Below are 13817 nucleotides of genomic sequence, written 5' to 3'. Positions count from 1 at the left end.
GCAGAGTGCAGCCTCCATTACATTCACGCACCCATTTAGCATACATCCTTAGGCAAGAGACTACTAGCCTGCTGTTGGCTGCAGTGAGCAACTGATGTGGAACCTGGTTGATGGTCTGTTAGGAGAAGCTAATGAGCATGTGCTAAAGTGAAATGTCAGCTCAGAATCAGCAGAATCCTTTCTGGGATCAGCCAAGGGTCAGAGGCAGCATAATCCTGCAGGCCATTCTCCATGAAACAGAGGAAGAGCCAGAGGAGAATATCAGTTGTCCCACCTGTTAGGATATAGATATTCAGGCTTGTCTGTAAAGGCCTATAATTTAAGAATTTAGGTATGTTTATCATTTTAGTTAGTTATAAAGGTATAAAAGAGAGAATCAAAATCAGTGTCTGCCTGGGTGAGGGCCTTCGCTCACAGTGACAGTCTGAGGCCCTGTTCTTAAGCTAGGGCCTTTGGCTAAGCAGTGGGAGCAGCCATAAGCTGGAAAGCGTTCGGTCATGTCCTCGCACATTTCAAACTAGTCATATTGAAATAAGGCAATCTGGGGCTGTTAGAAAGGTGATCTGACCTATCACCTCCAGAGAAAGGGAAGAGCCTAGAAGATGTAAAAGGAAATTTAGTTTGATAGTTGTCTGTTTGGTAAGAACTCCCTTATCAATAGACATAGTTGGTTTCAGAGTAGCAGCCGTGTTAGTCTGTATTCACAGAAAGAAAAGGAGTACTTGTGACACCTTAGAGACTAACAAATTTATTTGAGCATAAGCTTTCTTGAGCTACAGCTCACTTCATCGGATGCATAGTTGGGAAACTAGTTGGAAAACCCTTATGTCTTTATAGATGTAGTTGTAAAATCCTCACTTCTGTATTGTTTTGTCATTATAGTTCCCACTTTGCTATTGTTTGTTTGCATGGTCTCTGGTTCTGCTGTATAATTAATTTTGCTGGGTGTAAACTAATTAAGGTGGTGGGATATAATTGGTTAGCTAATCATGTTACAATATGTTAGGATTGGTTAGGTAAATTTCAGTAAAATGATTGGTTAAGGTATAGCTGAGAATATTACTATATAAATTAGGGGCAAACAGGAAGTAAGTTGGGATTCAAAAATAAGGAAAAAGAAACTTGGATTTAAGCTTGCTGGAAGTTTACCCCAATAAACATCAAATTGTTTACACCTTCGGACTTTGGGTATTGTTGCTCTCTGTTCACGCGAAAAGAACCAGAGAAGTGGGAGGGTGAAGGACTAAGCCCTCTAACACCACCTGCCATAGGAAGAAGTGTCAAAAGAATAGCTGCTGCCATTCAGGAAAAAGAGGAGGGTCCAGAAGAGGATTAGATGCTGACAACATTTGTGTACCCAGAGCAGACTTTCCCAGTCACCTGTTACTCCCCTGGTTCACTAACCTAGCACAGGCCCTTCCCAGCTGCATACATTCTTCTTCTTCTTCTTCTACAATTTGCCTATTATTTTATCTACTCCAACCCCAATCTGGAAAGGCTTTGATACCTGCACCTCTTCGCAGCTGAACCTAGATGCAATCTAAGGTATTTCTGCTTCACCCCCTGTGTTACTCCCCCCCCCGCCCCAATCATTGTCTGGGAGCAGTGGGTATTCCTGCACAGAAGAGAATCCTCTGCTGGTTAGATACTCCTAGGGGAATTCTGCGCCACTGTGCATGCGCAGAATTCATGTCCCCCCACAGATTTCTTTGTTTTTCTGACGGAAGCAAAGGGAAGCTGCAAGAGCAGTCACGCACTGCTCCCTAGCTGCGCAGGTACATTGTTTCAGGCACCTGGAGCAGCCAGCGGAGAGGTCAATCACCGCAGGGCTGGGGATACCCCAGCCAGTGTCTCCTACCCTGAGCTGGGATCATCTGGGCTGGAGGCAGAAAAGGATGGGACTTCCTCTTCCCCTGCAAGGAGTGGCTGGGGCTGTGTCAGACCCACCTCTAGAAACCTCCCCCAGCTGCAGGAAGCTCAGCATCCTTCCCTGCTTCCTGCCCCCATCGCTCTTCAGCTGTGGGGGGAGGGGTCACTGTATGAGGAGCTGCTCCCCCATCCGCCCAACCCCCATGCATCCAGACCTCCCAGACCCAGATACCTCTGCCGAGCCTCACCCCATACACCGATAACCCCCCTGAATTCCATCCCATTGAACCCCATCCCCTGCATCTGGAGCCCCCTGCACTCAGATACCCTGCCTGCAGACTTCCACCCCTGCACCCAGACCCCCCCCCCACCACTGAGCTCTCTGCACTCAAACCCCTACCCTGACGAGCCCCACTACCCTGAGCCCCCAGGCCACTGATCCCCCAATGAGCTGTACCCAAACCTCTCTGCTGAGTCCCAACCACTTTCACCTGGAAGCCCCTGCAGAGTCCCATTGCACCTGGAACCCCTGCAACAAGTCTCTGTGCATCCAGATCCCCCCATACCTAGCCCCCCCCCTCCAATGAGCTGTCTGTATCCAGATTGTCCCACACAGAATCCTCTCACCCCACACCTGGATCCCCCCACACTGAGCCCCTCCACACTTGGATCCTGCCTGGGTGAGCCTTCCTGCCCCACACCTGGTGTGCCTGGCTCAGAGGGGCAGGGCCCCAGGGTGTTTCTGGGGCAGGGCCAGGCCTTGTGCTGTGTTAAGGTCAGGTGCAACCTGAGCACTGAGTCTGTGTCCCTGGGGTTGGGGGTGGGGAGGCTTCAGGGTGATCTCCCATTTTCGTGCAGCCAGTGGTCTGTGCTCCCCACTGCCATGCTGGAGCCTATGTATTTATTTATTGACAAATAAAATTTAGAGAATTTTAAAATATTGTGTTTAGAATTTTTAATTTTTTGGTGCAGAATGCTGTCAGGAGTAGTTAGAGGAGCCACACTGATGGGATGAAGCTTTTGAGGTCTGTGCGGGAGGGGTAAGAAGCCTATTGGTAAGGATTAAATTGAGATGTATGATCAGGGATCAGGTGTCCTAGAGGGAATTAGAGAGAGAGTGTGTGAGAGATGCATGAAAACTCCTTTCTCCATGTGTCAGTATAATAATGCCTGCATCCTTAATTTTCACTCCATGCATCTGAAGAAGTAGGGTTTTTTTACTCACAAAAGCTTATGCCCAAATAAATCCGTTAGTCTTTAAGGTGCCACTGGATTTCTCATTTTTCCAGACGAAGTCTTTAGCAATAATGGGCTGTAACTTTCCAATGTGGATTTCAGGCCATTTGCCATAGTTTGGCTGTAATTTGGACTTGATATGTTACCCGCACAAAATTCTGTTACTATCACACTGTAGGGCGCCCACCCGTACCCTGTTCCTAGGGCTCAGGCATAACCTTGTTAATTTAGGAACCCACCCTCACCCTTCTGTGGACTCAGGGCATAACCTTTCACTCTGCAGGTTTTCAGGGTCTTTTACCAGTGAAAAAGCCTTACACATTAATATCCTACTTAACCTCTATTTATTATCAATTACCAAAACAGAATGCACACATTAACCATATAATGCTCACCACTCCCAGTAAGGCAGATGAATTTTTTTTGATGGCCAGTCAGGAACAGGTCATCTGGGGAACTGCAGCTTCTGCACGCTGTCATTAGCGGAATGTTGGGGCTGGCAGCTCTGATCTTGGGGCTGTATCCTGGAGTTGGTTCCCAAGAACTTCCTTTTGGATCCTAGTTTATATAGTGAAACTTGAGTCCTGCTTAGCTGTAATTTAACCAATCATTTTACTAAAGTATTACTGAACAGTGTTCTAACCAATCCTATCATTGTAAAACAATTCTCTAACCCCACCACCTTAATTGATTTTTTTTTTTTTTTTTACACCTAGCTAAGTATGTAACAGACAGAAACAATCAAAGAACCAGAAAGAGACCATACAGATAAACACTAGCGAAGTGGGGACCATAAAGACAAAACAATAAAGAAGTAGGGATTTCACAACCACAACCTGATAAATGATTTCTTGCCAGACAGAATGCCATCAGACTAAGTTTTCTTTAACCATCTTAAGATTTGTTTCCTTGTCTGGTGATGGTGGATACTGTTAGGACAGGATCGCCTTCTTACCAGTCTGGTATTACATTGTTTTAACGTAATTTAGATGGAATGTGATGATGTGACTTCCTGCTTCTTAGCTCGTGGCTGCTGCTCTCCTAATATGACTGCAGACAAAGGCCTCAGACCTTACAATGTGGCTACAGGAAAAGGCCGTATCCTCACAGGTGTTCTGTGATGAAAATCCCAATCAAAGGGACTTGTGGAAAGGTCTATCTGGATGGTAAAGAACCTTATGAAAAAGACTTTAAACAGTGGGGGTGATTTGCATAAAGCTTCACTGGTTTAACTGAAGAACATCTGTATCAGCTTTAATCTAGCTAGCATGGGTACTGATAGGAGTGTAGTGGTGGTAGCCTGCACTGAAGCCTGTGCCATCAGCCAGACTAGGGACCCTGGAGCTGAGAGCAACCATGCTTCAAAATAACAGTTGAGTTTCACAGAGCAATTGGGTTAGCTGCTGCTGACTTATAACTCAAGCTGTTGCATCCCCTTTGCCTTATTAGCTCAAGCTTCCGCAACACTGGAATGTCAACAGACCCCCTCCTCTGCTGTCCCACCCCCAATGGGCTAGCTAGTTAGAGTTAAAAGAACCACTTAACTGAAGTTAGAGAGTTGCGTGTGGATGGGAGTCGCATTAGGGGTAATACTTAAGTTCTAACTCAAGTTAACAATGCTCTGAAGACACATCTGGTGACTTTTTGTTTTTCATTCACTAAGCTAAAATGAACACTTTCTCATGTTACACAGTAAACCAGATTTCAGGCAGGTACTTGGCACATGTGGATTAGTATGCATCTCTATAGGGACAGTGTAATCTGGCAGAACTGGCAAGATCTATTGAAAATGAGCCCTTGTGAACATTCTGTGAATGCAATAACAATTTTCTTTCTGCAGTTTTTCAATATCCTATACTCTTTGCTGATGTCCACGTGATTCTGAGTCATATTTTTATCTGCAGGGTGCCCAAGAAGTGTTCAATGAACTCCCTTGTGAATTTGTGGAGCCACATGAACTGAGGGAGGTTTCCAAATCTGGAGGTAATGCTAAGGCACAAGTGTGATAAGCTTTAGAATCTCTTTGACCAACAGTATTGCTTCTTAAATAACTGACTTTCTCCTCTTTTTATTGCAGACCTTAGGAAAGTATATGGGACAGTGTTAAGTCGTCACCATCATCTTGTAAGGAAGACCGATGGGGTGTATGATCCGGAGGAATACGACAAACGTCCAGAACTCTACACTTCTCGTTTTAATACTGATGTGAGCATTGTTGCTGTTCTCTCAGTACAAGGTTTTCCAAATACTGCTGATAGCAAATACTGTTCCACGTTCTCTGTAGTTAGGGTATCACTTGTCTATAAGGCTAGATGAAATGCAAGTCCCCTTGACTATCAATAACATCCATGTGAGACCTTCTAGAATTTGTGACTTTCTTTGCAGATTGCACCGTACACTACTTGTTTGATTAATGGAATATACTGGGAGCAACATACACCTCGCTTGTTAAATCGACATGATGCAAAAAAGTTGCTGGCTCCGATTAAACCTTCTGCTGCTGCAACTGAGGGTTGTCCAGAATTACCACACAAGTAAGGCACCTTTGATTGGTAGTAATAATTTATTCTCTAGTATTCTAATTAAGTAATAAGGATCAGTGGTTTCAGCAAAGCATTGAATAAATACGTTGACAGTCTCTGAGAGAAACTTAGGAGCAGAACCCAACCCATCCTGCTCTCTTTACCCACATGCTTCCCTATTTCTGTTTCCTTTTGTAATTTGTACATCCCACTTACAAATGTCATTAATTTCTACTATTGACAAATGGCAGATTTGTAAATTAAGTTAACCCTGCACGTGCTTCTCTCCCTGGGAAAAGGCTGGGAGAACAAATGTGACAGATGTTGTGGTGTGTGTGTGTGCAGGTTTAATAAATCATGATATCAAATACGTCAGCTGAGTTAGTTAAGACAACAAGAAATACTTAATAGAGTGCTATACAGAAAAGGAAACATACATTGCAAATTTGAGACTGGTGAACTGTGTCCCCTCCCCCCCAACCTGAGTTCACTTGCGACTAACTCCCTAAAACTCATCTCTAATATACTGTTCAGAACAAAGAAAAACATCTTTTTTCATGTTTGACCTTATTTAAGAATCAATAAACCAATGATAATTGTAACCAATTTATCATTATTAGGACAATACGTAACCACAACTAGCTCTTAAGGCTTAGATGTTAATCCATACTTTAATATTTTGCTGATAAATTGATTATAGACACATCTGCTGTACCACATGCTCCTTGTCCATTTTGTCAATTACTGAGTATTTATGGTCCTCCCTTATCAATGACATAATTTTGTCCGTTACAACATACATCTATAATAGTAGGAATCTCTCTATATACTACTTGTGCTCACAGAAGAGACAAAGAAAATAAACTATTGACCATGGTCTCTTTTTCATGGTGTCTGGTTTACGTAATTAATAAGCTAAAGACCTCTCTTTATCTACTAATTTTATCGTTTTAAAAAAGAAATCTATAACCAAGTCATTCTAGAAATAGTCTGTTACGCTTATCAGGAATTGCAGTCTTTCAATAGATTATTTTATTAATGATAGAAAACACCTGCCCCATGTCCGTTACAAGTATGTCCTTTCTGGACATTAGAACATAAGAACGGCCATACTGGGTCAGGCCAATGGTCCATTTAGCCCAGTATCCTGTCTTCTGACAGTGGCTGATGCCAGATGCTTCCACTCCCAGCTTCTAGCAGTGAAAGGCTTAAGACACCCAGAGCATGGGATTGCATCCCTGATCGTTTTGGCTAATAGCCATTTATGAACCTGTCCTCCATGAACTCCGCTAATTCTTTTTTTGAACCCAGTTAGTTTTGGCCTTCGCAACAACCCTGTGCACTGTGTGAAGTAGTACTTCCTTTTGTTTGTTTTTAAACCTGCTGGCTGTTAATTTCGTTAGGCGACCCCTGGTTCTTGTGTTATGTGAAGGAGTAAATAATATTTCCTATTCGCTTTTTCCACACCATTCATGATTTTGTAGACCTCTATCATATTTCCCTGAAGTAGTCTCTTTTCTAAGCTGAACAGTCTCTGTTTTAGTTTCTCCTTGTATGGACTGTTTCATACCCCAAATTATTTTGTTAGCTTTAACTGCTGCTGCATGTTGAGTGGATGTTTTCAGAGGTGTCCCTAACCTCTGTTTGTCAGAGCTGGGAATGGGAGACAGCACATGGATCACTTGATGATTACGTGTTCTGTTCATTCCCTCTGGGGTACCTGGCATTGGCCACTGTCAGAAGACAGGATACTGGGCTAGATGGACCTTTGGTCTGACCTAATATGGACATTCTTATGTTCTTAACTATCCACGATAACTCCAAGATCTTTCTTGAGTGGTAACAGCTAATTTAGATCAAATCATTTTGTATGTATAGCTGGGATTGTTTTCCAATGTGCGTTACTTTGCAGTTATCAGCATTTGATTTCATCTGCCAATTTATTGCCCAATCACCTAGTTTTGTGAGATCCCTTTGTAACTCAAGTCCAAAGCAGACTGCCATCTTGAGTAATTTTGTATTGTCAGCAAACTTTTTACCACCCGATTGTTCGCCTCCTTTCCCAGATAGTTTATGAATATGCTGTACAGAATAGGTCCCAGTACAGATCCTTGGAGCACCCTGTTGTTTACCTCTTTTTATTATGAAAACTGACCATTTATTCCTACCGTTGGTTTCTTCTCATTTTAACCAGTTCTGAACCATGAGAGGGCCTTTCTCCTTATCCCATGACTGCTTAGTTTGCTTAAGAGCCTTTGGTGAGGGACCTTGTCAAAGGCTTTCTGAAAGTCCAAGTACATTATACCTAGTGGATCACCCCACATACTTGTTGATCCACTCCAAGCATTCCAGTAAATTGATGAGGCTTGATTTCCCTTTAGAAAAGCCATATTGACTTTTCCCCAACATATTGTATTTATCTGTGTCTGATAAGTCTGGTTGAAACTCTTGTAAAGAACAATCTTCTGATCTTTTGTAACTATTCTTGTTTATGTTTTGGATGATTTTGTTCATTGTTTTTATTTAATTACTTTAGACTTATGGCAATATGTGACATTTCAGCAGACACTGGAGGATCCATAGAATTTATGACAGAGTGTACAACAATTGACAGTCCATTTTGTATGTATGACGCTGACCAGCATATTATTCATGGCAGGTGGGAGAACCTTTAATTTGCACTGTACTTTTTGTTTCAATATCCTATTCTACTCAAACCACTATATGAAGTCATGCTTTTGAAACATGACCACTAAAGATGTGACAAAGAAAATGTGACATGAAATCATAATGTTGTCTCTTCCAGCGTGGAAGGCTTTGGGATTCTGATGTGTTCCATTGACAACTTACCAGCACAGCTTCCTATAGAAGCAACAGAATACTTTGGAGACATGCTCTTCGCTTATGTTGAAGAGATGGTAAGGCCTTGTGTATTCAGTGACAGACTGAAGGTTTGAACTTAAACTTCGATTGCATTATGTGGCTCTTCTGGTCTGCCATATATAGATTTAAAAAATCTGCTGTAGAACATAACTGAATCAGTCTGAAAAATGACTGCTCCACAGTGTCTGAGGTAAAATTTCCAAAGGCACCGAAGTCCCATTTTCAAAAGTGAAAGTCAATGGGAATGAAAGTCACTTGAAACAATTAATTATATGGGTCAGGAGAATTTCAGGTTTCAGAGGTTATTTTATGTGCAATTCCTGCATGTATTTTAATATACCTTAAAACCTGGACAGTTTCCTTTTTTTTTTTTTATGAAGCAAATTTTTCCAGAGGATTTATCTCTGAAAGTTCTCTGAAAATTTGTGGGAAATAAAATGCTCAGATTGAAATCCTTCATCTCCACAGCTGTTATCTGATGGCTCACAGCCTCTTGAAAGCCAGAATTATTCACCTGTTGTACGAGATGTAAGTCTTTCAAGCTATTTCCATTCCTCTTCTGACCTAGATATGTAAAGTTCAAACGTAGGAAAAGTAATTTTATGTTTCATATACTTTGTAGGCAGTGATTGCGTCCAATGGTTCATTGACTGATAAGTATAAATATATCCAGAAATTGAGGGAAAGCAGGTAATGTATAGTGTGGTTTAAGTTTCTCATTGTCTTGGTTCCTGTGACTCAGGTTTTAAATAACCATGCTTGCCTTCTACCTTCCTTTTTTCATTTATTTAACTGTTGGTGGAATTCAGCTGTATTACATTATGTGGTTAAAGGTATCCTGAGTTGAATCTCCCTACTGTGTCTAACCCCATTAGCATATATTACTAATTTAATGCTGAACCTGAGGAAAAAGCAAGGGTAACAAATGTGTGCCTTGTTAATAATCAGGATTTCTCAGACAGAAAACAATTGCATGCTAACCCTATTATTTCCTCCTTGCACCGTCCAAACATGCAACACTAGCTTATTTAGGGGTGGCTGGGCTCTGAGGACCAGTAATATAATTTTGCAGACTTCTAGTTTTAATACTATAGACTTGCAGTTCTCGCCCTCAGGAAGAGGTGGTCCTCTTGCCCCACTGATCTGCAGCATTGTTCTGTGACTGGGGTGTATTCAGGATTCTGCATAAAGGTCTCTGACTTGTACTATGCCCATTACTTGAGGTACCATTCTATCCTTGTCATGTCTATTTTATCTTGCAGTGGTAAAAATGAATGGAGCAGATGGGGTTAACTTCATTTACTTAATGTACAATTTCCCTTCCCGCCACTTCAGTTATTCCTAGTAACTAACACCTTTTATTTTTATGCTTTTTACAGAGTGGCGTTGGTTTGGCAGTGATTAACTCCGTCTTTGTGGTTTTGGCTAGTTGTGGCTGGAGCACATATAATAAAGAAAATAGAAAAACACAAAGGAAATAAATATAGATTTAAGCACTAGGTACATTCATGGAAATTAAAAACAATGTAATCTGTCATTTTCCTCATTTACTTAACATCTGGGCTGCAGAAATGTAAAATATAATGGTCCAGATAATTAATAGTGAATCCCTCTGAGGATATTAGGAAAATTCTGTTTTAAATGAAGAATAATTATTTACAGGACTTACTGCACCCTTTTCTTTAGTAGCGGAGCAAGTCATTTGCTTCTGGAAGACCACAGCTTACCACAGAGTTTTTGATATATGCTGTTATGGTGGACAACCTTAGCCAGTTGCCTTCACGAACATACCTTCTTATTACTGGCACAGCATTGTGGCTTCTCTTTTTTGACACCCTTCTTAGCTCACACTAGACCATGCAAGAGGTTATTAAGAAGCTGAAAATCCCTTTGGAAAAGGGTCAACTTGTGGGTAGACTTTTTTTGGTCTTTCCGCAAAACAGCATATTGTGCCTAAAGGAAGAGTGGTACTCACTAATGCCAGAGCCTTTTCTCTGATGCCTTCCCTTTGGATTTCTTTGGAACTAATGCAAATGAACTTACTGTTTAAAATGTGATGGTATACCCAAAGAGGGGAGAAGGTTTGATGGCTTGTTATACCCTTCTCCATAATTTCTTCACAACTGCATAGCTTACGCTGGTTATATGTTCCTCTTGCACAGCTGCAAACGGCACATTTCTTTAACTAACCTAAATGTCCAAAGTGCTGTACAAAGATTACTTAATTGAACCACTCCCATGTATGTTTGTGATGAGCAATAGTTCATATCTTCTTTTCTGGAATATAAAAACTTTGCTGCAATTATTGGTGTAACAAAAATGTCTCTTAACAGCTTGTAATGGACAAACTCAAGTACAGGCAGGGATCAGCCAATCCCAGTTTGGTTGAACTCTTGCCATTGGACAGTTAGAGCTAGAGATCGGTGTGTTTAGAAGCTTGATATCGCAAAAGCCATTTCTTCTGCAAGGAGTCTTTCCTCTGTTGCAGCACTGGTGGTGCAATCTACTTTACCCCTCTTTGCATGTCTGTATGTTCGCATCTGGGGTAGGCATGGAACGTGTGATGAAGTCATCACTCTCTCTGTGGGTCTGAGAGTAGTATCCTGCGTGAGGAGGATCTTTCATCAGAACTGATGATGGGGCTGTTGGAGGAAAGATTCTTTGTCCTACCATGCCAAAAGATCGACAAAGTGATATTTAGCAGGTGTTGGTGGTTCATGAAGTAATGCTGGGACTGTTGTCAAATCTGGGACCATGTGTACAAGCAGGTTTTATTATGTAGGTGCTATCTGCCTATATAGGTTCCCATGATGCCCTGAAGTGACTCTGGCATAATCTGTCCAAAGTTGGCCTCTCAATTTAGAGGTCACTGATGATGGCAGGAGCTAGGCACAATCTGGAAACTTACAATGTTAGTTCAAGATGATACAATCAGATCGTTAGCCCTGAAGTGGTCCGGTTGTTTTTGAACTGGAGTAAATGATGGATTCCTTTTTGATTTGAAGACTTCAAGTTAGATTTGAGAACTTCTGTAACTCAGACAGAGATTGTGGGCCTATTGCAGGACTGGACGGGTGAGGTTCTCTTGCAATGTGCAAAAGTTTGTATTCGATGATCGTGATGGTCCTTGCTGGCCTTAAAGTCTTTGTATCTGTGACCAAACTCACAGTCCATTTTAGTCAATTTCACGGTCATATGATTTTAAAAATCATAAATTTCATGATTTCAGCTATTTAAATCTGAAATTTCACAGTGTTGTAAATTGTAGGGGTCCTGACTCAAAAAGGAGTGGGGGGGGGTTGCAAGGTTATTGTAGGGGGGCTTGCAGTACTGCTACACTTGCTTCTGCACTGCTGCTGGTGGCGGCGCTGCCTTCAGAGATGGGCAGCTGGAGAGCAGCATCTGTTGGCCGGGAGCCCAGCTCTGCAGGCAGAGCTGCCGTCAGCAGCAGTGCAGAGGTAAGATGGCATGGTATGGTATTGCCACCCTTACTTCTGCACTGCTGCCTGCGGAGCTGAGCCCTTAGTCAGCAGCCACCTGCAGAGCTGGGCCCTCAGTCAGCAGCCTAGCTCTGAAAGCAGAAGCCAGGGTGGTATGGTATGGCATTGCCACCCTTACTTCTGCACTGCTGCTGGCCGGGCACTGCCTTCAGATCTGGGTAGTATTTTTCTGCACTGCTGCTCTCTGGCTGCCCAACTCTGAAGGCAGCACACAAGTAAGGGTGGCAATACCACAACCCCCTTAAAATAACCTTGTGACCACTGTTCCCTCTAAGCTGTGCGTGTGTGCACGCGCACACAGATCCTAAACCCCATGCACAACAATTTGCACAGAAGAATTTTTTTGTGCACACGGCCTGTCAAAAAATTAGAGGGAACATTGCATGTGACCCCCCCCCCCTTTGGGTCAGGATGTCCAATTTGAGAAATACTGGTCTCCCCTGTGAAATTTGTATAGTATAGGGTAAAAGCACACAAAAAGACCAGATTTCATGGCGGGAGACCAGTTTTCATGGTCCATGACACGTTTTTCATGGCTGTGAATTTGGTAGAGCCCTATCTATGAGGTTGGACTAGTTTGGCTGAGAAAAATTCAGTGACTTCTGAGGAAGAATGAGAAGTAGCAGCTACTGCAGCTGCTGGAGGAACAATGGAACGGGTTGGGTGGTGTGACCCTTTCTGAGGCTGGATTTAGACATTTTAGTCCGCTTACCCTGAAGTAGGAGTTGTGCAATAGAAATTTTGGAAAAGCTTAGGGAAGTGACGTACTTTGGCTAGAAAATCAGGCCGCAGAACTTAAACTTCTTCCTGAAATGAGCTCTTGGGTTGTAAACTTGCTAAAACATGCTGACTTGACATTGGCTTCAGCAGGCTGCTGTTTGCTTATCCTGTATGTTTTAATTTTGATTATAACCCCTCTAGGGAATACTCACGGTCACTGACCAAGGATAAGAAGAGGGTCTTGTTACTTGGATCTGGCTATGTTTCTGGCCCTGTGATAGAATACCTCACTAGAGATCCCAATGTAGAAATCACAGCAGGTACGTGAAAGCAAGCAAGCCCTTAAGTATTAAAGAACTGTATTAAGCTTCAAGTATGTGTACTGTGTATTGAAATAATTATTTATTTTGTACCAGCATGGCAGCACACTAAAAACTTTTATTTAAAAGCATATGAAGTGTGCTATGGGAAACTGAAGATATATTCTACATTTGTAACTACTGTGCACCTCATTCAAAAAATTATTCTGTAGCTTTAATAACACCTTAAAGAGACACCAACTTGAAAATCACATTGCTATCTGAAAATATTTTACCTACTTCTTGTTACAAGTAGTGCCTAGGAAGAGACTACAGAGAATATTTTTCTTTTCAGCTTGTTTGCTTCCTGCATCTGACAGTATTTCATGCATAGTCAGTTTCATTCTTTCCTTGATAGTCAGCTGCATTTTCTGTCATGCAAAAGCATGATGACACCACTTTTTTTATGTGCTTCTGTGGGGTGGAGGCTCGCATGAACTGTCTTTCCCCTTCTCTACAAGCATGTGTTTACAACAATGCTAGCAAAGCTGAAACCAAATGGGCAGCAGGCAGGCGTATGCACAGACGTCGGGGGAAAAGTGGGAGGGAGTTTGGCCAGGTGTGTTTTGCTGTCAATCATGTCCAAAACAACCTTCCAGTCACCAACAGGAGAATGAGGATTTTTTTTTTTTTTTTAAAGTCAGAATATACTCATTAATGTCTGCTCCATCAGGGAATGGGTTCTCTTGAAATTAGTCCACTTAAAAAATTATAGTTGACATGTCCCT

The 13817-nt window shown here is 42.2% G+C and overlaps 1 protein-coding gene across 4 annotated transcripts in view; it reads left to right on the top strand.

The window, feature by feature from the left end:
* Positions 1-13817, top strand: part of AASS (aminoadipate-semialdehyde synthase) — a 53738-nt gene that overhangs the window by 13371 nt on the left and 26550 nt on the right. For all 4 annotated transcript variants that reach the window (XM_007068674.4, XM_037888957.2, XM_037888959.2 and 1 more), the window contains exons 7-14: positions 5010-5088; positions 5183-5310; positions 5491-5639; positions 8164-8286; positions 8434-8545; positions 8979-9038; positions 9133-9200; positions 12932-13050. In XM_007068674.4, the coding sequence (XP_007068736.2) occupies positions 5010-5088; positions 5183-5310; positions 5491-5639; positions 8164-8286; positions 8434-8545; positions 8979-9038; positions 9133-9200; positions 12932-13050 (838 nt within the window). The remainder of the gene's footprint in view (positions 1-5009; positions 5089-5182; positions 5311-5490; positions 5640-8163; positions 8287-8433; positions 8546-8978; positions 9039-9132; positions 9201-12931; positions 13051-13817) is intronic.

Source organism: Chelonia mydas, chromosome 1, assembly GCF_015237465.2.
Source record: "Chelonia mydas isolate rCheMyd1 chromosome 1, rCheMyd1.pri.v2, whole genome shotgun sequence".
NCBI lineage: Eukaryota > Metazoa > Chordata > Testudines > Cheloniidae > Chelonia > Chelonia mydas.
This window is presented reverse-complemented; position numbering and strand designations above follow the sequence as displayed.